Source organism: Lytechinus pictus, chromosome 14 (assembly GCF_037042905.1).
Source record: "Lytechinus pictus isolate F3 Inbred chromosome 14, Lp3.0, whole genome shotgun sequence".
Taxonomy (NCBI): Eukaryota; Metazoa; Echinodermata; class Echinoidea; order Temnopleuroida; family Toxopneustidae; genus Lytechinus; species Lytechinus pictus.
In genome coordinates, this window is record NC_087258.1 from 28,494,020 (window position 1) to 28,521,544 (window position 27,525).

The 27,525-nt window shown below is 35.9% G+C and overlaps 1 protein-coding gene across 2 annotated transcripts in view; it reads right to left on the reverse strand.

The window, feature by feature from the left end:
* The window catches only part of LOC129276377 (ATP-binding cassette sub-family F member 3-like), a 61,745-nt gene that overhangs the window by 11,189 nt on the left and 23,031 nt on the right, over positions 1-27,525 (reverse strand). The window contains exons 6-15 of one of the 2 annotated variants that reach the window (XM_064109095.1): positions 25,612-25,731; positions 22,358-22,462; positions 19,192-19,350; positions 18,313-18,399; positions 17,676-17,735; positions 13,549-13,684; positions 10,097-10,297; positions 2,191-2,267; positions 1,326-1,370; positions 697-829 (exon numbers count right to left, since the gene is read on the reverse strand). In XM_064109095.1, the coding sequence (XP_063965165.1) occupies positions 697-829; positions 1,326-1,370; positions 2,191-2,267; positions 10,097-10,297; positions 13,549-13,684; positions 17,676-17,735; positions 18,313-18,399; positions 19,192-19,350; positions 22,358-22,462; positions 25,612-25,731 (1,123 nt within the window). Of the gene's footprint in view, positions 1-696; positions 830-1,325; positions 1,371-2,190; positions 2,268-10,096; positions 10,298-13,548; positions 13,685-17,675; positions 17,736-18,312; positions 18,403-19,191; positions 19,351-22,357; positions 22,463-25,611; positions 25,732-27,525 lie in introns of both variants that reach the window. The other variant, XM_064109094.1, reaches the window with a different exon arrangement.

A 27,525-nucleotide genomic window follows, 5' to 3' on the forward strand; every position in this document is an offset into this window, starting at 1 on the left:
AAATTGCCCTTCATGGTGTTTAAATTGGCTTTAGGTCTGCTCCCGGGTCTCCTCAAATTTGCCCAAATTTTCATAACCAAATTAGCAACCCTAAATGGCGTGAAGAGAGAAAGAAAAGGCTACCCTTATAGGCGATTTACCAGCGAATGGTGCTGAAATGCAACCCTTTTTGCCAAAGACGTTGACGCCGCCCGAGTGCCTGAAATGGGACCCTTTTCGACGCTTTTTCTGGACGCGGGTGCGTAGCAGGTCATGTGGAGAGTGACTCCCCTGGGAAAAGGGTCCCCAACAATGTTCATTGAAAAAAACAATAAAAAACAAAGGTTTGTAAAACGAAGAAATACATAAGAATTTAAACAAACAATACTATACATAGAAAATTAATTATTTTTCAGCAATTTTTTTGTAGATTTTTTGATAGAAATGTAAAAAATTATATGTTCACCAAAAATTAGCATTCTACAGTGAGTAAGATGGGTACCGGAAGTCAACTTCATTTCATTGATCAATAAAAATTATGCAACCCAGCACCAACATTGAGAAATCATACATCATACAATGATACATGTATGCATTATTGTCTTGACCAATCAATGGGCTCCTCTTGTTTCCAAAGGGACATTCCTCGATGAAGAATTATAACATTATGCATTTCTATAATATAGATTGATGATCATAACTCTTTGACAGACTCACGATACATATTCTTGATTCCATGTTAGCTGAGAGGTCTACAGAACCAAAGATGGGTACGTCAGGACCATAGCTGAAACTGACTTCATCTAACTGAAGGATGGGTGGGGAAAGCTTCTGTAACTCTGCTGGAAACCTTTCAGGAGTAAAAATAAAAGGTACATTTAAATAACTGAATGGGTGAGAAGTAATGAACAGAACATTTAAAAAGAATACAAGAGAAATAAAAATACATACCAAATTACATGAGCCTAGGTTACATGTAAGTTTAACTGAATTTATCATATTTACAAAGACTTCAAAAGGGTAAGATGAAAACATTTCATCCCACACTAAAATTCTAAACATTTTTGCGGCGCTCTTGCGGTCTCGGGGGGGGGGGGGGGGGGGGCTGTGAGATGGGTCCAAATAACCAAGCTATCATATTATATTATATAACCCAGGTTGCAAGCATAATAGTGCAATTCAGCATGAAAACGGAAAGTACTCAGTAGTAGTATTACTATAGTACTTTTTGAATAGTTGGCAGCTCTGCAATGCTTCATTGAATCAGACCCTTAACTTCTTTGGGGTTAAATTTAGCCCATAACATCAAATTACATAATTTAAGAATTATGACTCTTGCCACTTACCTTAGTATAACTTCACTTTCCTTCTCCACTGGAATTAGTTTAGGCCTGACAAAAAAGAAAAGAAAAATAATGCTGCTGGTGATGTTATGAAAAGGCAATAAAGCAAAATACATCATCAAACCATTCACAATACAATTTTTTAATATACAAAAGTAAAGGTTATGTTTATCAACTGTTATCATCAATATTCACTTATACAAACTGGCAAGGATAATTGTCATTTCATATAAATGCACTTATCTAAATACGTCTACAGGTTTGACCAATTTGCTGTTTTATTAAGGAAATTCCTTTCCATCAAACACTGAGATTAATGATTAACCAGATAATCTGTGACCAGCCACCCAAAACCATCAAAATATTACAATCTCTTTTTTACTTTATGAGTAATACCACCCACAAACCATCAAAATATTACAATTTCTTTTTTATTTTATGAGTATTATCAACCCAAAACCATCAAAATATTACAATTTCTTTTTTACTTTGTGTATTACCAACCCAAAACCATCAAAATATTACAATCTCTTTTTTACTTTGAGTATTACCAACCCAAAACCATCAAAATATTACAAATCTCTTTTTTACTTTATGAGTATTTCCACCCCAAATCCATCAAAATATTACAATATCTTTTTTACTTTGAGTATTACCAACCCAAAACCATCAAAATATTACAATCTCTTTTTTACTTTGTGAGTATTACCACCCCAAAACCATCAAAATATTACTATCTCTTTTTTTACTTTGTGAGTATTACCACCCCAAAACCATCAAAATATTAAAATCTCTCTTTTACTTTATGAGTATGACAATCTAGATCTTCACATCCAAACAAGCATATAGAAAGAATTTATGTACTTACAGTTTTTCCAGTTGTTTAATTTTGCTCTGTACAAGGGCAGCTCGGTTAGCATTGTACCTGAATCTATCAATGAAAGTCTGATACAAATAATGTAGTAAAACCCATTTACAATGTTTTTTTTATAACAATGTTCTGCCTGTTTCATAAAAGTTTAGTTTCAACCATAGACATCATAATCAATCTCTTGAGCTGCAAACCCTGAAATTAAACTCATTATAATGTTGCCTGTCTATAATAAATCAATCTCTTGAGCTGCAAACCCTGAACTCATTATAATGTTGCCTGTCTATAATAAATCACGTCAGAGTTTTCTTGATAATTCATATACTTATTTCTTTCAAATACCATTGATGTCACAATATCTTAAAAGCAGACATTTGCATGTGAATTCCATGACATGGAATTCACATGCAAAGTGAAACTTTTCTAGGTCATCAGGATATAATGACTGACATCATCCAGGCCCATTTTGTAAAATACTATCATTGACCATGTCATCGTAACCGATCATTAGAAATCATTCATATTAACATAACTTCAAGTTGAGGGTCATCAGATCATATCATCAAAGGTCATGCAAAGGTCACAATAAGAGCGTTACTTGCACCTATCAAAATTTTAAAATGCTCAAAATATCCTAATGAACAAATCAGAGTATGTTTTTTGGTCATTTTAAGCATTAAAAAAATGTGTGCATGCACACATACGTGCGTAATGATATTAGAATATATACAGTGTGTCCCAGAAAAAATGGAAACAAAGAAATGATTTATCATCACTTGTATACAATCTTTTTCTTCTGATAAAATAGCCCACTGATTGGTGTAGTATACAATAGACAAATTACCTATCATTGTAGAGCTTAGAATCTTCTTTTTCATTGGGTTATAACCACTGATCTCTCCACTATAAACTGGATATGCGGGAAGGGTCCTTTGTTTGAAGCCCGCGAGTTCTATTGTCCGCCATACCAGTTCCCCCAAAAGGAACGCGATCGCTCCACTAGCATGTGCATTGTGAGCGATACGCTAGCTGTCTGCACACTGAAGCTCTCATTGCTTTGCATACAAAACTTCATATATTTAAGGTGCCAGAATTCGCAATTTTCTTGAAACCATGGTACTTTCCCAGTACATTTCGGAAACATAATTTTGAAGGGGTTGGTGTTTTTCTCACCTAAGGAAGAATGGATGAAATCCTTGACTTGTCTAGGGGTATTTTGGAGGTTTGCCAAATAACATCTTAGGGATAGGGCGAGGACTTTCTAGGTTATGCAGGCTTATAACACTGGGCTTGAAACCCCCTTTTATTTAAGTCCACCCCAAAAAAAAAATCAAACAAGCATAACACCGAAAAATTCATCGCTTAAGTAAAACTTTGAAATATCATAACTTTCATATTTTACTTCTGATTTTGATTAAATTTTCAGCATATTGTGTGGTTTTTCTCTCTATTCAAATAATCTTTTCCATGAGGTGGTCTCGCCCTTTAAGAGTGTCTCTCTCTCTCTCCCTCCGTCACATCGATCGACCCTCTTCAATTATCCTCTCCCCAGTTTGTTCATATAGGCAGCGGGGGGGGGGGGGGGGGGGGGGTCCTGTCCCCCCTAAATTTTAGGTTGGGAGACAGACCCCCCAAAATTTATGTTGATAACCTTTTTTGTTCTTTTTGCTTGTCAATTTTGTTTCCTGCATCCCCCCTAAATTCAGGTGGACCCCCCTAAAATTGTTGTGGTCCGCCCTAAATTTCTGGTTGATAACCTTTTTTTTGCTTGGCAGATTATTTCTTTTGTTTTGCATCCCTCCCTAAATTTGGGTTGATAACCTTTTTTTTGCTTGTCAGATTATTTTTCTTGCGTCACCCCCCTAAATTTTTGATTGATAACCCCCCTTTTTTTTGCTTCACAGAGACATTTTTTTTCTTTGAAGACATTCATCATCTCAAAATAAGTTCTGTGAAATTTCTGAAGTCTGTAAATCCGTCTCTGTAGCCTAATGTCTTTTTTACGTACTTAAATAAAAATTGTTGACAGAGAAATATCACAAATTCACATGCCACAAGTTACATTAGCCTCCTAAAGTCCTAGTCCTACCGTACATGTACCTCTAGCTTGTAAATTTTATTGTCTTTTCCAAGGAAATTAACACAAATAAAAGATAAAATAATTTTCAGAATACCTTGTAGATCTAGTCCTTGACCGAAAAATCAGTCTATTTCGGTCAGGATCTGTGCTTCGCAAAAAATCTTTTTTTTTTAAACTCCTCCGAAACGGCAGATTTCCAGTCTTCACTTAACTTAAGTCAAGTTTCAGAATACAGGCTACACGGTCAGTATTTTCGTGTCTCGGGATATTCTTCTGTCCAAACATGACTGATAAACACATAAAACTTGGTGACAGTTATGAATATTAATAAACTGAATATTTATTTGAATCATGGTTTAAATTCATCACGCTTCCAGAGAAATCACAACAATCGATAACCCCCGGGCGATAACCCCCCCCCCCTGGAGTTTTAAAGGAGAAATATATTGAAAATCGTAAAAATGGAGAATCATATATCAAATTAAAGGAAATAATAAGGAGAACACGATGATGTACATCATTTATCATGGAGACCGATAAAACTCAGTTAATTAATAGTTTAAAGTTCTCTCTCTGAATGCTTCAAACACGCAGAATTACGTCCGCGAAATTGGGGATTTTTTATGACGTCACTTTCTGTACGAGAGGCGTGATTGGCTCTCCCACGTGAAGCTCCACTTGCATGCAAAACCTGTTGCGAGGGTACGTTTTCTCCACATTGTCACTGAATACTTCGATCACGAAATGAAAGAAAACCCAGAATTTTATCTAGATTTGGATTTTCAAATTGATGATTTTGAAGATGAAGAGAATGATGATGAAGTGAACAACAAAATGATGTAGTTGGAGGTAAATTGGGGGGAATTACGCTGATGATGATGAGTCGGACAATTCAACTTGCAACACATTCACAATCACATGCCGATTCGCTACCAACTCATGTAGCTGCTCCAATGCTAGCTACACTGCGCGGGCCAAATTGAATTCATGAAAATGAATTACCACACTGTCCAGACAGTCTCTTACCTCTGTGACTATGAAGAAGGAAAATAATGATATAACTGTACTTACAAACAAGTGAATATAATCCAAACCTGAAGGCAAATCAACTCAACGAATAGCAGCAGACGATATGCACCGACGATAGACTTCATGTGGCTGGGATAGATTGTCACTCGTTCTGTTTAATTTACCTCAACGTTTTCCTTCAAAAAAGGTTTTATCGTAATTAAAAAAATAATACGAGATGTTACTATATTTTTATATAGATAAATAATTCCCCGAGTTTTGTAACTTTGTCAAATTAATGAGATAAAAATTACATCTAACAGAACGAGTGACAATCTATCCCAGCCACATGAAGTTTATCGTCGGTGCATATCGCCTGCTGCTATTCGTTGAGTTGATTTGCCTTCAGGTTCGGATTATATTCACTTGTTTGTAAGTACAGTTATATCATTATTTTCCTTCTTCATAGTCACAGAGGTAAGAGACTCTGTCTGGACAGTGTGGTTATTCATTTTCATGAATTCAATTTGGCCCGCGCAGTGTAGTTAGCATTGGAGCAGCTACATGAGTTGGTAGCGAATCGGCATGTGATTGTGATCGTGTTGCAAGTTGAATTGTCCGACTCATCATCATCGGCGTAAATCCCCCTATTTACCTACAACTATGTCACTTTGTTGTTCATATCATCATCATTCTCTTCATCTTCAAAATCATCAATTTCAAAATCCAAATCTAGATAAAATTCTGGGTTTTCTTTCATTTCGTGATCGAAGTATTCAGTGACAGTGTGGAGAAAACGTACCCTCGCAACAGGTTTTGCATGCAAGTGGAGCTTCACGTGGGAGAGCCAATCACGCATCTCGTACAGAAAGTGACGTCATCAAATTCGAGTCAATTCAGAGACCGATGCGAGGTATATTTCGGAGAGGCATTTTAGCGTTTTTTAATCGGCGATTTTCACCTTATGTATTATTTTCGTTATTTTTGAATGACCCACTGATAATCCCCACATCATTACCTTTCCATTGATATATAATAAGACCACATTAATAATCAATATATTTCTCCTTTAAAGTTTTGGAAACTTGCTCTGGTAATTTAGAATTACCACACACGTATTTGAGCACATGGGACTACATAAAGTCTACAACTATGCAGTTCACCAGCTTGTCTTAGCTGTGAAAAGTAATCCCCTTTTCTCTGTTTCCACGGTCGTCCCGATTAGTGCAATCATACGCGGCACAGGACGGCATCTTTAACTCTGTATCAGGTATAAATTCACATTGAAAAGTGCTGTAATAAGAGTTGATCTGGTAAGTATAATTAAGAATTGACACTATTGCCGTGAACCAGACTCTACTTCGATTTTGGTTTTTTGGGGGGAACTCGGCGTGCGGAGGTACCAACTTCCAGTGCTTCAACACGGAATAGGCCAATCAGCGTTATTGTTCCCATCCAGATAAGGGAGAGATCAGTGGTTATAACTCAGTGGATTTCTCACTCATACATAAATAAAAAGAATTTGTGGAAAGGATACGAAAAGTCACTAGTAAGGGAATATCAAAATTTTAAAAAGAAAATAACTTGTATGAAAAGTTCAGTATCTGCTCTCTAATTTTATAGCTCAATCAAAGAAAATGGTCAGGAAATAGCACAGTTCTGTCTCTTCAAAATGTTTTTAAAAAATCTTTTTCCCCTCCACAGAGATATTATTGGCAATCGGTACAGAATACATCGATCACATCTATTTTGCTAAAAAGGACAATGAATTGACTAAGCTGACCATTCTGAGGTGTTTAATTATTGTTTTAGTGGCCAAAACATGGAGTTGTGTGTGCACAGCACTTTGTAACTGAAAGGAAAAGGTACTATATCAAATGACCATTGGATTGGAATACAATGAATAATACAGTCACTGATAAAAAACAATGAACTGACAAGTATAACAAAATAATTTTACATGCAGAACTCAAACAATAAAGAGATGTTTCAATCATAACCATCTTTTGTCAATTCTGCATTGTTTGAAATTAAGTTAGGCAATGTATTTCTCATTTTGGTAATGAATAATTATTCAGGAATTAATGATACTGAAAAGAGGAATTGTATTCTTTATTCTACAATCATACAGGCTTACAATTTTTCTTACCATAATAAAATTAAAATGCAATTAAGTGCATAATCGTTTTTTCAAATAAATCTGAATATTTTATTTTCAGCTGAAAAATCTAGAATCACGCTGGTTTTGGTCCTAATCCAGTCCTCAACCTTTTTCCAATTGTGATTAATATGCCTGAACTCCGAGTATAGATGCAAAACTGTTTAGATTTCTTCCCGACATAAGGTATATTTGTTTAATGAAACTAATTTCAATTTGAAAAGCAAATCATTTTTACGTTGCACAACCTTATATTTAAACCAACGCAATGTTACATCAATAGCACACTGAAATCCCAACGAGAAAAGATTCCCACCTTTGATCGTTGAGATCAAATTTGCAGTCTTCCATTTAAGAAAGCTTATATTTTCAGTTTTTCATTGTTTCAATAAAATGGAATAAATATGCGAGCATCCTTTTTTATGTATAGTAATATATATATATATATTTTTTTTAATATCACCTTTATTCTAAACAAAACAAAGGGAAGTTACAAATGAAAATAAGTCCAGGTTACTCGTTTTTTTAAGGACGAAGTACAGGACTAATAAAAGAATTACAGATACACAATATATAACATATCACAATCAAATTTACATAAAACGATTATACATTGGTGATTGCAGAAGAGAAAACTGTAATAGATCAAGCACACACCCTTACAACTGAAGTGGAGAGAGGATAAGAGGGGAGATAGAAAGAATGAACTGGATGAAGAGAGATAGGAGGAAGAAAAAGTGTGACGAGCGAAAAGAAGGGGCAAAACAGGACGAGTGGAGCGCCTCTGGCAGTCTCACCTGCATTGCGCGATTCAATATAGCAGCAGTGCTGACTTTGAAAACTACTATAAAATAATTATTAAAAAAAAAACCACCATTCATATAATGATACAATACTACGTTCATTGACAATAAATGACATTTGTCCTTGATCATGCGACCTACGACTTGTCAGTAATACTTGATTACCCCTATATCCACATTTTATAAACTATATCTATAAACTTTGAAAGCTGTGACATCAATCTAGTAATTACATGTACCTCCAAAATGGCCAAAGTTCAATGACCTTTGACCTTGGTGATGTGACCAAAAATTTGCACAGGATGTTCAGTGATACCTGAATACTCATGTCCAAGTTTCATGAATCAGATCCATAAACTGTCAAAGTCGAATTGGTAATTCAACAGATACCCCCAATATGGCCCAAGTTCATTGACCTTTGACCTTGGTCATGTGACCTGAAATTCGCACATGATGTTCAGTGATACTTAATTACTCTTATTTCCAAGTTTCATGAATCAGATCCATAAACTTTTAAAGTTATGATGGTAATTCAACAAATACCCCCAACATGGTCAAAGTTCATTGACCCTAAGTGACCTTTGACCTCAGTCATGTGACCTGAAACTTGCACATGGTATTCAGGGATACGTGGTTGCTCTTATGTCCAAGTTTCATGAACTAGATCCATAAACTTTTTAAGTGCTGATGACAATTCCTAAAAAAAAACCAACATGGCCAAAGTTTGTTGACCCTAAGTGACCTTTGACCTTAATCATGTGACCTGAAACTCATGCAAAATCTTCAGTGATACACTATTACCCGTATGTCTAAGTTTTATGAATTAGGTCCAAATACTTTCGAAGTTATGACATTTCAAAAACTTAACCTTAGTTAAGATTTCGATATTGATTCCCCCAACATGAAAGTTCATTGACCCTAAATGACCTTTGACCTTGATCATGTGACCTGAAACTCAGGCAGGATGTTCAGTAATACTTGATTACCCTTTTGTCTAAGTTTTATGAACAAGGTCCATATACTTTCTAAATTAGGATGACATTTCAAAAACTTAACCTTGGTTAAGATTTCAATGTTGACGACGCTGCCGTCGACGCCGTTAGTCTGCTATGCAGGCGAAACAAAAATCAGTTGGCTTCCTGGGATCCATGCTGGTATCATACACACCAAATTATATGAGCCTAGGTTGAGTTAAACTGAAGTTATCGCGTTTACAAGGACTACAGAAGGGTAAGATGAAAACATGTCACTGTGACCTTGACCTTTGACCTTTTGACCTCAAAATCAATAGGCTTCCTGGGATCCATGCTGATTTCATACACACCAAATAATATGAGCCTAGGTTAAGCTAAACTGAAGTTATCACGTTTACAAGGACTACAGAAGGGTAAGATGATGTCACTGTGACCTTGACCTTTTGACCTCAAAATCACTAGGCTTCCTGGGATCTATGCTAGTATCATACACACCAAATTGTATGAGCCTAGGTTGAGTTAAACTGAAGTCATCACGTTTACAAGGAAAAGTTGATGGACGGACACCCAGTGTGATACCATAATATGTCTCGTCTAGGACGGGCGTATAAAAGGCAAAGACTATAGCTGCAGCCTCCACTAGACCAGAAGCAGACCTCGACACCCATATAGGGATGATTTTGCTAAAACATAGGAAAAAAATAGTTTTTCCCACAGGATTGTACAGCAAAGTTATCAAGAAAATAGGAAAATCATATTGAAGTAAGAGCACAGAATTTCCTCCAAAATGATAATGGTTGAGAGATCTGTATAAGCTACTGTAAACACTGTATAAACAATGAAGTTATTGCAAGTATTAAATGGTATATTGATTACTTACCTGTACATGGGCTCTGAATTGCATCTGAGCTTCATATTCCCTCTGCTGATTTTTGTGTTTTTCTGTCTTAGTCTTAAAGAACTGCTCATAGTTTCCCTTATACGCATCTAACCTCTTTGAATGCTGATGTATCATATCTGTGGCTACCTCATTTAAGAACTTCTTGTCATGAGAGACTATGAGCAATGTTGTAGGCCAGTCCTTAGTGAGTGGAATGAAAAGGGAAATCAATAAAATGATTTATAACTCTTGTTTTTACATGAATTGAGATTATTGAATACTATATTAGTGATTAACATGCTTTATTATAACATTTATTTTAAAAAAATCATAAATCACATACTCAATATTCCATATCAAAATGGAACAACTTAATTTAAAAAAAAACACTTAAAGTTTATATACATGTATACCTATTGATTTGTTTCAACAATTGACGATGTTACAAAATGGGACATAAGTTCAGTTTGATTTGTTTTGGTTTCATCTATTTTGTTTCCATAAAAGAGATATTGTCCAAAGTAAAGGTGAATTCTACTTATTTTTCACAAAACAGCTACCACTATATGCATACCAAAGTGACCTGCAAGTGAGAGAGTCGATGATATCAGTCAATCCCTATTTCTTTCATAATCTATTGTATTAATTGTTGAATAATTTTTTTTTTACAGAATTGACAATAAGGACAATATTGGTTGAATCACAATACCATTACAAAATTCCAATTTCAACATGTTCAATGAGGAATCAAACTTAACATATAGAAAATTAAACTACTGTACTTCATATTTCATATCATAAAATGGATATAGTATACAAATATACAATGACACTCGAGGATCTGGCTAAAACTATTCGCATCGAAGGAACATCATATAGTACTATTCTCCCGAGGGCCATCGGCCCGAGGGAGAATAGTACTACGTGATGTTCCTGAGTGCAAATAGTTTTAGCCAGTTCCGAAAATGGGTCATTGTATATTTGTTTTATATCCCTTCCACTCATATATATTCTTCATACGATATTCTTCGTTGATACCCGACTTTTACAGCAAAACGATTTTTAATAAGTCGATGATGGAACAATCGTTGAGAAAACAATAAGCCTTGCCGTATTGATCGTCTGTTCAGCGAGCGCACCTGGTTAGTGCAGCTCGCCGAAAGTTTCCCGTGGCATGCAGTAGAGAGTACCGTTGGGCTGAGCAGCGCTCTGCTCGCATCGCGCCGCACAGCTCGCGAATCGAGTAGGGGGCGGGGTAAAAAAACGTATAGTTCACTTTTTCCCTAGGGAAAAAATGGACTATGCGTGACGTCAGCAAGGAAAATGAACTATTTCATGGCAAACGTTTTTCGTAGTAAAACTATTCTTTTTCTCCTTGTGTACACTCTCAATACAACAATCTTAAATAAGGGATATAATAACATTTAGAGAAAATAGTAAAGGGGTGAAATCACATGGAAGCGTTGTGGTGTAGCAGTTTTTACTCTGGCCTTGTATTCAGAGGGTCACATGCTCGAATTCCAACCCGGTCTAGCATCCTTTGGTAAGGCATCAATCCACACAGTCTCAACCCAGGTATTAAATTGGTATCTGGTAGGATGCAAAAGCTTATGTGGTATGCCTTGCAACTGAGTCTTAGAACTCTTGCTGGAATGCTGGAAGTCATAATTGCATACATTTGTTTGCAGGCATGCCAGGATCCAATAAAAGGGGTAACAATATATCTTTTAAGTGCTTAGAAACAGCATTAAAAATTTACACGTATACAGCACTAAATCATGTCGCAATCTTGGTGTTTTTTACTCCTATATCCACATGCCTATATCGTCAGTGATTTTACGAACTGGCTCAAACCTCGGCTGGTATCCATAACATAATTTTGAGACAATAGCATTCAAAGTTTGAATGTTTTTCAGACCCTCATAACTTCGCGCTTTGCAAAAAACCAGATCAATCATTATACCACTTTAAAGCATACATTCTATTCTTTTATAATATACAAAATTATGTCCGCTATTTGTATTCTCAATATTTGAAATGAAACTCATGTATGCATTTAAGAAGCTGCAAAGTTTTACCCAAAACAGGGGGTTTGAGTCACTTTGTAAAATCATGCGCACCATGCCAACTGTTTTTTGGCGGCACAAACCACGGATTGAGCCAGTTCGTAAAATCATTCATGCCACACACATGATTTTTAGAGGCACAAACCTTGCTCAAACCACATACGCGCAGCATCTAGGTCAGATGTTTGACCTGCGCTCGCCATTCAAGAGACTTTACAGTACACAAAGTATGGTTTGAGTCAGTTCGTAAAATCAAAGGTTCGTAAGAAATTTAAATATGCTCTTATTCTTCAAATAATATAAATTTTTATCAGAAATTTGGCAAATCAATAAAGTGAATCACAGGCTTTCAGAATATGCACAAAAATAAATTCAAAGATTTGACCAAAAATTAGGTATGAGCCGGTTCGTAAAATCACTGACGATATGTCCATGTTCAATCAGATTTCAAGCATTTGCAATTCAGTTCGCTATCAATTGCGCAACATTGGATTACCCACTCAGCAACAGAGACACTGGTACATTCACTTATTTCTTTGCGACTCAATTTGGAAATGGCCTCCTAAACAACTTATAAGACTCTCAAAATGTGAAAATTCAGAAGTTACAAAATGCAGCTGTGCACAGTTTAACTTTTATTCAGCAAGCACAGTCACATAACCCCTATCTTGAAAAGTCTTCGCTGGTTGACCCTGACAGAATGCATTTTTTCGAAATACCCTAACCCTCTCTTGGTCTTTCACAGTCAATGGACCTTCCACCAGTTACAATAAATCTTTGATTTACAACTACCAACCCTCAAGAAATGTACAAGTTCTGGTTTCAAAAACATAGAAGAGGTTTTTTGCTCATGTAGGATTTAGATTTCTCTTCAACTGAGTTTGAAACCCCAGACATCAGCGACTACTTACATGGACAACCTGAAGACATGCTTTATGGTGCTTTATAACAAACAACCTTCAATGTATTGAAGGCTGTTGTTGTATAGTTCAAACCTACAATGTATTTGTTATTCTTTTTGTTATTTGCTCTGAAGCACCTTCAGCATCTAATTAAGATGGAAAGGCTGCTGTACAATTATGTAGTATAAAGCAAGATATTAATATATTCACTATCATTGGTTCCCTCAATTAAATACCATCCAGTTTGTACAGATAATTGTTTTGTAAAATTAAGCAAAATTATAAAAATGTCATTAACTTTATTTTACATCCTACTGTAAAGAAATTCTCAGTGTTAAGCTAATTCAAGATTTTTCTCTTTCTATTCAGATCAACTTGTTGTAGGGGAGGACTTCCCCTTTAAGAACAAACAGCTTAAAACTAGGAACCATGTTAACTATCTACTGAGTTCAATATGATTATCTAATTCTTCTAAATAGCATACCTGAAGGTAGTTTTCAAGCCAAAGAATGGCTTTGATATCCAACATGTTTGTTGGTTCATCAAGTAATAAAAGATCTGGCTTTGAGAAAAGCGCTCTTGCCAATGCTATCCTCATCCTCCAGCCGCCTGAAAATTCTCTGAAAAAAAAAGGTGAAAACAAAATTTACTATTCAGTAATAATAACAATCATAATACTAAAAGTAATATTCATCATTATCATATTCTACTTTAATAATGGGTGATTTCAAGTAGTGTTGAAATCTGGTGTTGGTGTATAAATGAAAATGACAACACAAGCGGCACTTAAAATCAGGCTGGTGTTGGGGTTAATATAAAAAAATATGACACATTTCAGGCAGATCATGTTGTTGCTGGCATTGAATGTCGACCGCTGAATCCAGCATTACATCTATATTTGACGATCAACATGTACATGTAATTTCCCCATTCACCGACATCAACCCCCAGGGATTGGGAAAATCGTGACTTCAAGTTTGGTAATGGTGTTGATGTTTTGAAGCCCACGAACAGACAGCAAACTCTCAGTAAAATTAGCTTTTACAGTTAAGATTATGCAGTCTAGGCGATTGGTGAAAAATTTTCAGATTGTGATAAAAGCATGAAACTTGGCATACATGATCAAAATAACATTCTAAACATTTAAAGGGTCGGTGCCAAAATGGACTCTAATTAGTATAGCAACGCTTGCTAGAAAATGTATTTTCATTGGCAACCAGTACTTAGGATGGCTATACCAATGATATTAAATGATTATGATACAATATAGCATTTAAAACTTCAAATCTCCTATTAAAAAACTATTTTTTAAACTGCGTTGCAATGGTAAAAGCATATTACAACAATTAATCTGGAAACATCTTGTGGATTGAACTTCTTCTTTTGTCACCTATGCTCGTAATAATTTTGTACACACATAGGTCTAGAGCTAGAGATGAAAGGCACACTTTTCACATTTTGTCAAAAATTGTGTTACCATGGTTACCACATTCTATGACCAACAAGTCAGGAAAACTCATTGTGAATCAAAATACTTCCCAAGTTTTTTGCCAGTGCTCATGGAAGTTGGCACACATGTTTATCTTGGGGTAAAGACATGCAAGATTCATTTTATTAACATTAAGGAAACTGCATTCCCATGGTAACGGCATAGGATAGGGGATATTAATCACCTTTCCAGTTTCATTCGCAACTGGCACCTTTGGGTAGGGGAAAAGTTTGTACCTTGGGCCTGTTGCATAAAACTTTTTACCTGAGAAAACTCAGGTTGTTTTTACCAGAGTTTTTGCCCTGTGTTAAAGTCAATGGCAGAAATCAGACTAACCTTAGTTTTCTCAGGTAAAAAGTTTTATGCAACAGGCATGGGATAGGGCCTACAGTGAAATTTACAATGAGAGGGCCTACAGTGAAATTTACAATGAGAGAGGGCCTACAGTGAAATTTACAATAAGAGAGGGCCTGCAGTGAAATTTACAATGAGAGAGGGCCTACAGTGAAATTTACAATAAGAGAGGGCCTGCAGTGAAATTTACAATGAGAGAGGGCCTACAGCGAAATTTACAATAAGAGAGGGCACACAGTGAAATGTACAATAAGAGAGGGCCTACAGTGAAATTTATAATGAGAGAGGGCCTACAGTGAAATTTACAATGAGAGAGGGCCTACAGTGAATTTTACAATGAGTGCCTAAGATGAAATTTACAATGAGAGAGGGCCTTAAAGTGAAATTTACAATGAGAGAGGGCCTACAGTGAAATTTACAATGAGAGAGGGCCTTAAAGTGAAATTTACAATGAGAGAGGGCATACAGTGAAATTTACAATGAGAGAGGGCCTACAGTGAAATTTACAATGAGGGCCTACAGTGAAATTTACAATGAGGGCCTACAGTGAAATTTACAATAAGAAAGGGCATACAGTGAAATTTACAATAAGAGAGGGCCTACAGTGAAATTTACAATGAGAGGGCCTTAAGGTGAAATTTACAATAAGAGAGGGCCTACAGTGAAATTTACAATGAGAGGGCCTTAAGGTGAAATTTACAATAAGAGAGGGCATACAGTGAAATTTACAATGAGAGGGCCTTAAGGTGAAATTTACAATGAGAGGGCATACTGACACTGGAATACATTGTAGGGGGAACCTTGGACCCCCAAAAAAGTCCAGTGTTGTGTCAGAGGCCAAGGCCAGATCGCCCAAGGACAAGGACAAGGCTGAGGCCGGCTTGTCCGAGACCAAGGCCAAGGCTGACCCACTCGTGGACAAGGACAAGGCCGGAAGGGTCGAGGCCAGACCAAGGCTAAACATTCCAATACAAGGCCGGCCGAGGCCTGAGAGCCAGGAAAAAGCCAGCCATGGCCAAATATTGTGATATAATTAGGTGCAACAGCCACAGAGTTCATAGGGACCCAGTTTCCCTGTCATTTCTTTGCCCAGTGATGCTCTTTGCTTTGGTTATGTATTATTTTTCCACACTTCCATAAAAAACATACACTGATGCTCATATACATACCGGTATACATTGCATATAGTATACTCATATAGTCAATATATACACACCCACTCATACATAACCTCTTACCCAATTAACCATATTATTACTAGATTTTTTTACTTTGCCTCAGGTTTTCAGATTCTCTTGAAATCAAATTGTTTGGGAGACAATTTGATTTCAAAACAAGTCAAAAACCTGAGGCAAAGTCGGAATTTTCACTCTAGTTTGATGAAAAAATGGAAGGGTTATCACTTTGAAATATTGTTACATATAGCTATAAAATATGACATTTTATCTTTCAATTAATGCAATTTGCTTTTGAATATATCATAATATTTTAGACAAACTGACAACATTCAGCATTTGCACACCCTAAAATTCTACCGGCCTTGACCCGAAGATTGCATCCGAGGCCGAGGCTGGCCTCAAGACCCACAACAATGAAAAAGTCACGACCAAGAAAACAAGGAGATAAGTGCAACGCCTCTGGCAGTCTTGTCTGTATTATGCCATTTAATACAATGATAGTGCTGTATTTGAAAAGATAAATGATTATTCACAAATAGCACCATTCATATGATAAAACAATTGAAACGCCTCAGGCAGTCTCGCATGCATTACGCGATTCGATATAGCAGCAGTGCTCACTTTGAAAACAGCTTTTGAATATTAAATTATTCACAAAAGAAACACTCATATGACAATAAAATACTATGTCCATTGACCCAACATGACCTTTGACATGTGCAAAACATAATTGATTACCCTTACATGTATGCCTATGTTCTCATGATCTACATGATGCCAATTCTTAATACCCAACACGGCCAAAGTTCATTGACCTTAAATGACCTTTGATATTGGTCATGTGACCTGAAACGCGCACAGAATATTCAGGGAAATATGGTTACTCTTATGATAATAATAATAATAATACATGAGATTTGTATAGCGCACTTTCCATCTTGATGAGATGCTCATGGCGCTTCAGAGCAGAACAAAAAAAACTATTTACATATGATACATGTCTGAACAATAAGTCAATGTCTATCAAAAAGCATTCTTAAACAGGTATGTTTTCAGGTTGCCCTTGAAGGTGGTCACTGAAGTCTGGGTTTCAAACTCTGTGGAAGAGAATTACACAGGTTAGGCCCTGCATGAGCAAAGGCCCGTTTCCCGCATGATTTCTTAGCAACTGGAATTTGTAAGAGATTAGATGATGAGGATCGTAAATTTCTTGAGGGTTGGTAACTATGCATCAAAGACTTATTGAACTAGGGGAAGTTCCATAGACTATATGAAAAATCACAAGAAGGATTTTAAAGACTATGCATTCCTTCTAGAAATCTAAGCTGTAAGATCCCAATTGTTACTTGTATCTGTGATATGTTGTAAAAATGTACAAATCCAACCAGAAATGTCATCACAACTTCATGTTTTAGAATTATCATTGGCAGAGAAAATAAATGATTTTCCTTCCAATGTTTTTTCTAAAAATCTATTTGAAAAATAATATATACAACAAATATCAAAATTCAGGATTAAAAAAGAGGACCTGTGAAATGTTAATCAATGTCTTCAAAAGTTTGAACCCTGTCATTGATAAAGTAAACCTACTTGGTTGTTTGACTCTGCATATTAGAAGAGAATCCCAAGCCATTCAGGATCATTGCTGCCCTGTTAGAAATATAAAATAAAATGTAAAATTAAAAAGATTTTCAGTTTCACCTGTCACTTGTGACTATCTTAATTTTCTTTGCATGCACTCTCTTATTACGACTGACATGTTACCTCACTGTAATGAACTCCTGACAAAGATGTAAGATATCAAAATTTTGAGTACAATAAATAATTTATTGGCAAATATCACATCAACTTTCAGCACTATTTTGTAAATATAGCAACAATGCGTGCATCCTTTCCCTTTTTGATTGTCTTTGTTTTGATCTTTTGATCTTTGTGCGCTTTTGCTCACCATTTTGGATGTGTGAATTGATGCATTATAAAGATAGCGCTTGAGACAAGTTGTTTTCACGCAAAATAAATTTGTCATAACTTGACAAGGCCCAATGGCAGAAGTTTGTTAAAAAGAAATTGTCTATTACATGTAAAACAGATTGGAGAAATTCAGGGATTTGGTTTTTGTATACCTTATCACATATCAGGGTCGATAGCATTTGGCTTTAAATTAACCAATAATGGCACACCAATATTATGATGAATCTTTTAGAGCAAAGTTTGATATATTACTTACCTTGAAGGGGCTTTATCTGCTTCTATCTCAGCTAACTTGGCATATACATCTGAGAGTTTAGCACCAAGACTTGGGTCAGTACACCCACTACTGGAAAACACATAATATTATATCAGTGATAATCAATAGTAATATAATTATGTTTACATTCTGATGCTGGTCATAATATTTAAAAAAAAACAAGATGGTTCGTTAACCATAAGTCTCGCTTAATCAATATTAAAGATAAGTAATACAATCTATTGATGCATAGATGACCTTTGACCCAATCATCCTCAACAATACACATGTGGTATTACCGAAGGATCATATGAACCAAGTGTGATCAAAATTGAGGCATAAATAAAGAAATAAGAGCAAGTTGAATGAAATACTTGACCTTTCGACCCCTAGATGACCTTTGACCCAATCATCCTAAGCAATACAAATGTGGTATTACCAAATGATCATTTGAACCAAGTGTGATCAAAATTGAGGCATAGATAAAGAAATGAGAGTAAGTTGAACAAAAACTTCAAAAAAGGAAGGAAATTACCTTATATAATTTGACCTTTTGACCCCTAGATGACCTTTGAACCCCTCATCCTCAAAGACACACATGTGGTATTATCCAAGGATCATATGTACTAAGCGTGAACATAATTGATGCAGAAATAAAGAAATGAGAGCAAGTTGAACAAAACATTTTTATAACAGACCAACGGACATACAGGAAAAGTGATCAATATGTCTCTGCTGAAGGCGAGATAAAAAGTAAAAATTCATTTGGTAGCTGACCAATGAATTGGTCAAATTCTTGATTCTAAATGTCTTTTCCACTCCCTGTTCTACTCATTTCCCTTCCTTGCTATCCCCAGCTTTATAATGTTATGACTTTACCTGTCATGTATTTTCATGTGTAGTTCCTTTTCATCCTTGAGTAACTTTGTCCGTAGTTCATCACATTCTAAGACACTGTCAATAGCCAATGTATCATCTCCTATTACTTCCTGCTCTACATGAAGAATTGAAATGTGAGATTGAAATTGAAGCTCCCGACTGTAAAGATAAAACAAGATTAAAGTAGAAGATTGAAACAACTTGGTTTTTATGACTGAAACAATGGAGGGACTATGGGAGAAGATCCATTCATTCAAAATGGTTTATTGAGATAAACAAGTAGATCACCTCTGGCAGTCTTGCATATCAATAAAAAGTTTACACATTGAAAATGTCCTGGAATTTAAAAAGATACAACATTGGGATTTTTTTCACACATATTCTTGGGTTTGGGTCTCATCTATCAAATGACAGTAAAAATGTTGACATAATGTTACACTTGAGTGAGTACTGTCCATTTTGGTAAAGCTTGCAGAAATGCTCCTTTTCACAGTGTGTCAATGAAAAAAAATGAAAACTAACTGACTGTGCACTTCATTTTTCATATTTTGTCTTTTGCACTTTCAGCCAATTGAAATAAATCAGATACATTTAAACATTCTGTGCTGTGCGCACCAGAATCGGTAGACTAGCTTAGCCGGGGTAATATAGGAGCGCCTTGAGCACCTAGCAAGGTGGATACGTGCGCTATACAAATGTGCCACCCACATTGATATTTTTACCCTATGTAAGCACAACCTTTACCTTTTTTGTGCCAGCTAGGTCAGATGACACAACTGAATGTAAACAAATGTTTATTGAGACATTTCCAGCATTTTTTACTAAGTTTTTTATCATTTAAAGTGGGTTTACATTTCATATTTCATTTTAATACTTGTTTCTCCACACTTTTAACAAGCATGACAATGATTAACAGAAAGAAAATCAAACCTAAGCCACTTCATGTGAATCACTGCTCTTTGTAAATCAGATATCATCACGATGGCCTTGGTGTGTTTGATGGAGGGTGCATTGGCGTTCAATGAAGTGTTCAAGGCACAGAAACGAGTTAAAAGATAGATGATATCTTCAAATCATTTTTCTTAGCTAAGGTCCATGTGCTCTTCATCATTAAAGTTTACTTTATCCATATAATTTTGCAATTTCTGCGCACATCATTTTATATGAGCTTTTCAAAAGTAAGTGGTGCTCACTCAAGTGGAATAAGTTTTCAACAGTTTGATCATCATTTGATTAAAGAGACCCAAACAACAGGAAAAGCCTTGCAGTAGACTACCATGCTAACAAGAAGGCTTGGATGACTAGCAACTTGTTCGAGCTATACATGAAGTCTCTCAACACCAAGATGTCTAGACAGTGCAGGCACATCTTAATGCTTCTTGATAACGCCCCCTGTCATCCCCAACTGCAGCTCTCCAACATCAAACTGGTCTTCTTGCCGCCAAACACGACTTCCATCACCCATCCCATGGACCAAGGCATAATACATGCAACGAAGCTGAAGTTCAGGAATAGGCAGCTGAGAGGTATCCTGCAGCATATGGAGCAAGAGCCTGGGCTGACAGCACCTAAATTACTGAAGACAGACGTTCTACAGGCTATCAACTGGGTCGTTCATTCATGGAAGGAAACCAGCCCTGAAACCATCCAGAAGTGCTTCAGGAACTGTAGTATAGGTCTGCAAGCTGGTGATGTTGAAGAGCAAGTTGAAGAGGTGGTTGATGGTATGAACGATGAATGTCAGCAAGAGCTCCAAATTTCCCTCAACGAGTTGGTGGCCGTTGACGAGAACCTTGCTACAGCCGACACTGAGCAGGCTTTAAGAAGTCTTGGAAGTCAAGGACTTCCAGCGTCGTCTTCAAAACAGCCAGGATGAGGGAGAAGACAGTGATGAGGGAGAGTCTGCTAACCCAACACCCCAGGATTTCCAATCTTCGGGAAGTGGCCAACAATGTGGCAGACATCAAGGCTTTTGCTATCAGCAAGGGCATGGCGGACCTGCTGAGCCATTGTGAAGAGATGGAAGAGACAGTCCAGTGCCGCTCCCAGCAACAACATCAAGAGGCTAAGCAGACAACTATGTTTGACTTCTTCAAGAAGGTTTAATCCAACAGCCCTTTTCAGGAGCTACATGTACCAATGGCCCTTTTCAGGGCGACCACAACTGATATACTTCCAAGTATTGAAGGATATTAAAGGGAAGCTAAACTAACAATATGCCTCCTTTCGTGGCTTTTGTGACAATGTAATATACTGACATGGTCTTATGAGGTAAATTCCGTCACAATAGTACATAGCGTGCAACAGTTTGCGTGATCCTCCGTTGTAATAAAATACTAAATGTTTCGTGAATATACAAAGACGATGCTGAAAAAAACTCACGAAGGTCGAAGCTCAGTAGTTGTAAACAAGAAAACGATTCATTTGCATGTCCATATCCATGACCAAGATCACAATAATGATTACTTGGCGAATTAGACAAAGTTGTTCCACAAAAACTTTGATGCCTGCAAGAAATTCCCCTTGAAAAAAATTTCACATGGTAAGAATAGATGATTCGTATCGCGACCTGCGAACGAACAATCGCACACACGTTCCAAGATGCTAGCTCGCCTGCGCCGGCCCGGGCAGCTCAGGGATACGGTAAAAGCGCCAGTACAATCATGCTTTACAGGGCCGGAAGCTCTGCGGTGCTGAAATTGCTCACAATGAGAGCCACGTGGTGCAATATATATGGTCGCGCTAAAAATACCAAATCAGAAAAAAAATCGGGAAAAAGCATGGATTTTCAAAATTTGGTAAAAATGAAGGTAAAAAGTAAAGGTATGCCTTGTTAGGAAAATAAAAAAAAAATCAGAATTTCAATTCTAATCGGAGGAATATCACCTGTGGGTATTACCTAAGGATCATTTTAACAATTACAAAAACATTTATGAACAGACCAGCGGCCCAAAAGGAAAAGTGATTACTAGGTCTCCGCCAAACTTCGTTCAGGTGAGACAAAAAAAGGGGTGTGCTTTTTTTACTCGCACACTACAGGCTCCCTGCTCCCTAGGGAGTGGAGAAGGTGCACTTTGAGTGTGCAGCAGTAAGAGCAGAATCAGTAAGTATGAAGCACTATATGAATGTTATTATTATAAAGAATAACATCAACCTTGTAATTCACCTGGCAATCATTTTCAGAAGTGTACTTTTTCCAGCTCCATTTCGTCCTACAAGTCCATACCGTCTTCCAAAAGCTAAAGTGAAACTAGCTTCTTTGAGAAGTACCCTGTTGAAAAGTGAAATCAGGAAAAATATTGCAATCATAACTAAATCAAAGTTAAGATATTTACAAAATTTTGGGGGTGTGTAGAGAAAATAAGAAATGAAGATGCCTCATGATTTATCAAGAATGATTTCTTTTTTAAATAAAAAAATATATAGGCCTACATATGTGTGCATATATATGTATATATATAGTAAAAATATACACAGTCAGTCAGCAAGCCCTCAAAAAGAAGCTTCTTTTATCCGAGTGATATCTATGACAAGAGGGTTTTTGCATTGTTAATAAGCTTGGTGCGGATGTAAACACCTCTTTTTATTCGGCCATTGCTGCTCTAAATATTGACAAAATTTCATGTTTTGGTATCTTTATAAAGAAGAAAAGTCATTCTTTTAGGTCATGTGTCTGGATATTTAAAAAGATTGTGTAACATACATGTCGGTGAAACTTTTGATCTAAAACATGAAAGAAAATAATTATTTTCATGCAACAAGAGTTGTTGTTTTTCCACTTAATTTCTGTTTGAGCCCAAATGATTTTTAGATTATGATAAAGCTGAAAATCTAAGCTTTAATATGATATAATTTTTATAAGAAGAGGTATTTTAGATGGTTCAGCTTTTCATAGGCCAAGTACATTTAGCAGCTCAAAAACAAGAATACTGCGCTCTGATTGGTTATAGAGACCACACACCCACGCAAATTCCAAAATAAAATGTGCTCAAAATTTGAGCCCTATCAGACACCTCTGGCCATGAGATGTTTCTACAACTGGAAAAATGGGGGCAAAGTTTACAAGCATAGAAACTTGCTAAAAATAACTTTATATTGGGCTTAAAAAAGGCATATTAACTTCTGCTGGGAACCTTTGATCTGTCTGTTTGATGGGCTTGAAAAAAGGGAGAACAAAAAGATGGACAGAAAAAATCCCAAAACACAACCAACTTAAAGTAAGGAAAATGAAAAATATTTTCTCCATCTGAAAATCACATGAAACCGGAGGTGAGTCTAACAGTAACTAAAACAGAATCAGCCCTTCATGGAAGAGATACTTTGCTTCATTGGAAATACAGTCACAAACTCTCAAAATCAATATCTGTTTAAAAAGTACTTATTAAGGTGATGTATGTTATGATTCATCCAGTAAGAAAGTCAAAGTAAGATAGAAAAATAATCTATTAATCATCGTCTCAACAAAAAAATAATCGTCTCAACAAAAAAAACATCAATTGTGAAAAGTGGCAACAACGATTTCCCAACAATTCAGATGAGCTGAAGCATCCCAGATCGGACATTTATGTGTTTCATAAATCTAGACTCAAGATCGATAGATTTATTTTTCTATTGTTATATCTGGTTAACCCTAAACTAACCGGGGGGGGGGGGGTGTCAACCCCCCCCCTCAACATTTTCTGCGATCATTCCGCTGCGCGAAATTTTTTGACCGCGCCACTCACAGAGTTTATACTTTCAAGTCTCGCGCATCTTTTGAGACCAAATTTGCGACGCCCGGGTACACGGTTACGAAATTACGCAACATTTCGTAAGTGCATGTCAGACCAAAAATTGTTTAAAAAACGTGATTTTGTGTACAAAGTCAATGCAAATTGAGTTTTCTCATCTTATTCATAAAGATATTATTATTTTTGCTTTAAACGGCTGAAATCAATTGATTTTAGCATAATTATGCTTCAAAAAGGTTGCGCAATAAATCTGGTGAAAAAAACAAAGAAAAACAAAAGGTTGAAAAACAAAGAAATACATAAGAAATTCATAAAACAATAAAATACATAAGAAATTGATTTCCAAACCGAAACTTTTTTCAATTGCGATTGTTAAGAATGCTACAAAGAATATTTTTACAACAAATTAGCATTCTAGGATCTTTATTTAGTGAATTAGAGCAAAAAGTATGATTTATGCATAAATTAGCATAATTAATTCATATAAAATAAAATCTCATTATTTTGGAAAATTTTACCATACAGCCTTGTAGATTACATCGCACACTACCAGCGTGCAAATTTTTGCGGCGCTCACGATATCGGCGGGGGGGGGGGGGGTTGAATCAACCCCCCCGGCCACAGAACAGTAAAAAAAGCCCGGCCTAGTAAGGGTTTGGATGAAAATCCCAATGTAAACTTTCTGTCACATCTCCTGCTTAATTATCTTTGATTTGGTAATATATTCCTCATTTCAATTTTACTTTCTTAATGCTAGAACACAGACATTAAAAATGCTTCTAAGATATAGTTAATTGAAATTTATTATATCTTATCATAACTTTAAACAAGTGGAGCGCCTCTGGCAGTCTCGCCATCATTACGCGATTCAATAAAGCAGCACACATTAAAAATGCTTCTAAAATGAAGTTAATTGAAATTTATTATATCTTATCATAACTTTAAACAAGTGGAGTGCTTCTGGCAGTCTTGCCTGCACTACGCAATTCAACAAAGCAGCAGTGCTGACTTTGAAAACGACTACAGAATAATTATTCACAAAAACACCATTCATATGACATTTGACCTTGATCGTGTGACAGAAGACTTGTGGAAGACGATCAGTGATACTTGATTACCCTTATGTCCACATTTCATGAACTAGATCCAAAAACTTTCAAAGTTATGATGGCAATTCAACAAATATCCCCAACACAACGAAAGTTCATTGACCTTTGTCATGTGACCTTAAACTCACACAGGATGTTCACTGATGCTTCACTGATGAATACTTTTATGTCCAAGTTTCATTAACTAGATACTTTCTAAGTTATATTTCCAAAACTAAACCTTCGGTTAAGATTTTGATGTTGATCTCCAAACCTGGTCTAAGTTCAATGACCCTAAATGACCTTTGATTTTGGTCATGTGACCAAATTCAGGCAAGATGTTAACTAATACTTGATAACCCTTATATCCAATTTTTATGAACTAGGTCTATATACTTTTTAAGTTATGATGACATTTCAAAAACTTAACCTTAGGTTTAATAAGATTTAAAGCAGCGACTATAGTCTCGCTCTGCTATGCAGGCGAGACAAAAATCAAATGCTACTAATATACATTTAAAAGTCAATTGCAAAGCAGTGAAGACACCTGTACTTGTACAAAAAGATGACAGTGAAAACTTACTAACTTAGTAAGAACTTACTTTTCACCAAAGGCTATGTCAAAGTTTTCTATCCTAATGTCTGTTGCTCTTGATGTTCCAGCTGCCTCTGCTTTGACATCTTTTCTGCTAACTGCTTGACTGGCTGATGCACTAACCATACTGATAAAGAAAAACAAAATATATCAACAATGTCTTCATTTTTTCTCATTATTATTTAATCAAGATTAGTGGAATGCCTCTGGCAGCCTTGCCAGTATTACGTATGTAACAGTAATGCTTAAATTAAAAAATTAAGTTAAAGGTCAAGTCCACCCCATAATATTGATTTTAATCAATAGAGAAAAATCAAACAAGCCTAACGCTAAAAAATTATTCAAAATCTGAAGTACAATAAGAAAGAAATGACATTTTGAAGTTTCACCTATATTTCATAAAACAGTTATATGTACAACTTAGTGATATGCAAATGAGAATTGGCGGTGTCCCTCACTCATTATTTCTTCTTTTTTTTTCATTGAATTATACAATATTTCAATTTATACAGGTTTTTACAAATGACTAACTTGACTGAACCACAAAATATTTAAGTAATTCCACATGATCAGGGAGGAATAAACATTTATTTCACTTGACAATGAGAAAATTAGAATATTTCATATAATGAAATAAAAAAATAAATAGTGAGTGGATGATATCATCAGACCCCCCATTTGCATACCGACCAGGATGTGCATATAACTGTTTTTGTGAAATTAAGCGAAAATTTAAAATGTTGTAACTTTCTTATTTTACATCCAATTTTCATGAAATTTTCAGTATTTTGCTTGTTGGATATTTCTCTTCCTATTCAAATCAAATTTTTGTTGGAGTAGACTTGTCCTTTAAAGATGAATAATTTTTCACAAAGGGAGAAAACAAAATCCATTCATATGAGAATGAAATACTGATATCATTGCGCTCAAAATACCTAACTGGAAAACTTGTTTTTTATTTCATATTTGTGATACTAAATGCCCATTGCATAAACATGGAAGTATCATTCCAGTTGATTTAGCTTTTTAAAATAATGAATGAAAAAATTAGTTCCAGAGATGCCAACCCTACAGAATGGTTGTCAGTAACATTTACCTCATTTGTCAGTAACAAATAAGGTGTTCTCAGTAACACACAGCAACGCAGCAAATTATCGCATGAAAATGGGCAAAAATACACACAAACACACTCAAACATATCTCCATTACAAGTGGAACACCTATGGCCTGCATTGTGTGATTCAATATAGCATCAGTAATGACTCTGAAAAAAAAAAAAAAAATCATATGATGAAAATAATAAGTTCATTGACCTTAAATCGCCTTTAACTTTAATCAGGTGACTTGAAACTTATGCAACATTATCAGTGATAATTCCAAGTTTTAAGAAATAGATCCATAGATTATAATAAAAATAATAGTTGGATTTATATAGTGTTTTTTGCCTGAGGATACAAAGTGCTTGCTATCATTACCCCGGCTTTAGCTCGAGCTACATGTACCATCACTGGCGTTCAGTGCATGCAAGGAATTAATCCTACCGAGTACCCATTCACCTCACCTGGGTTGAGTGCAGCGCAGTGTGGATAAATTTCTTGCAGAAGGAAAAATTATACTTCAAAGACATAACATTGGTTATTAAGGTTGATACCCCCAATATGGTCAAAGTTCATTGACCCCTAATAACCTTTGACCCCTAATAACCTCTTGATTGGTTTGATAATTATTTATCGAATCGCATGCAGTATGTTGTGGTCAACGGTGTCAAGTCAACTTTCAGTCATGTATCACACGGCGTTCCGCAAGGGTCCGTCCTCGGCCCCTTGCTTTTCCTTTTGTATATCAATGACCTTGTAAATTGTTCCTCAATTCTTAATTTCATACTTTACAATTTTAAGGTATCAAGATAAATGAATTTCTA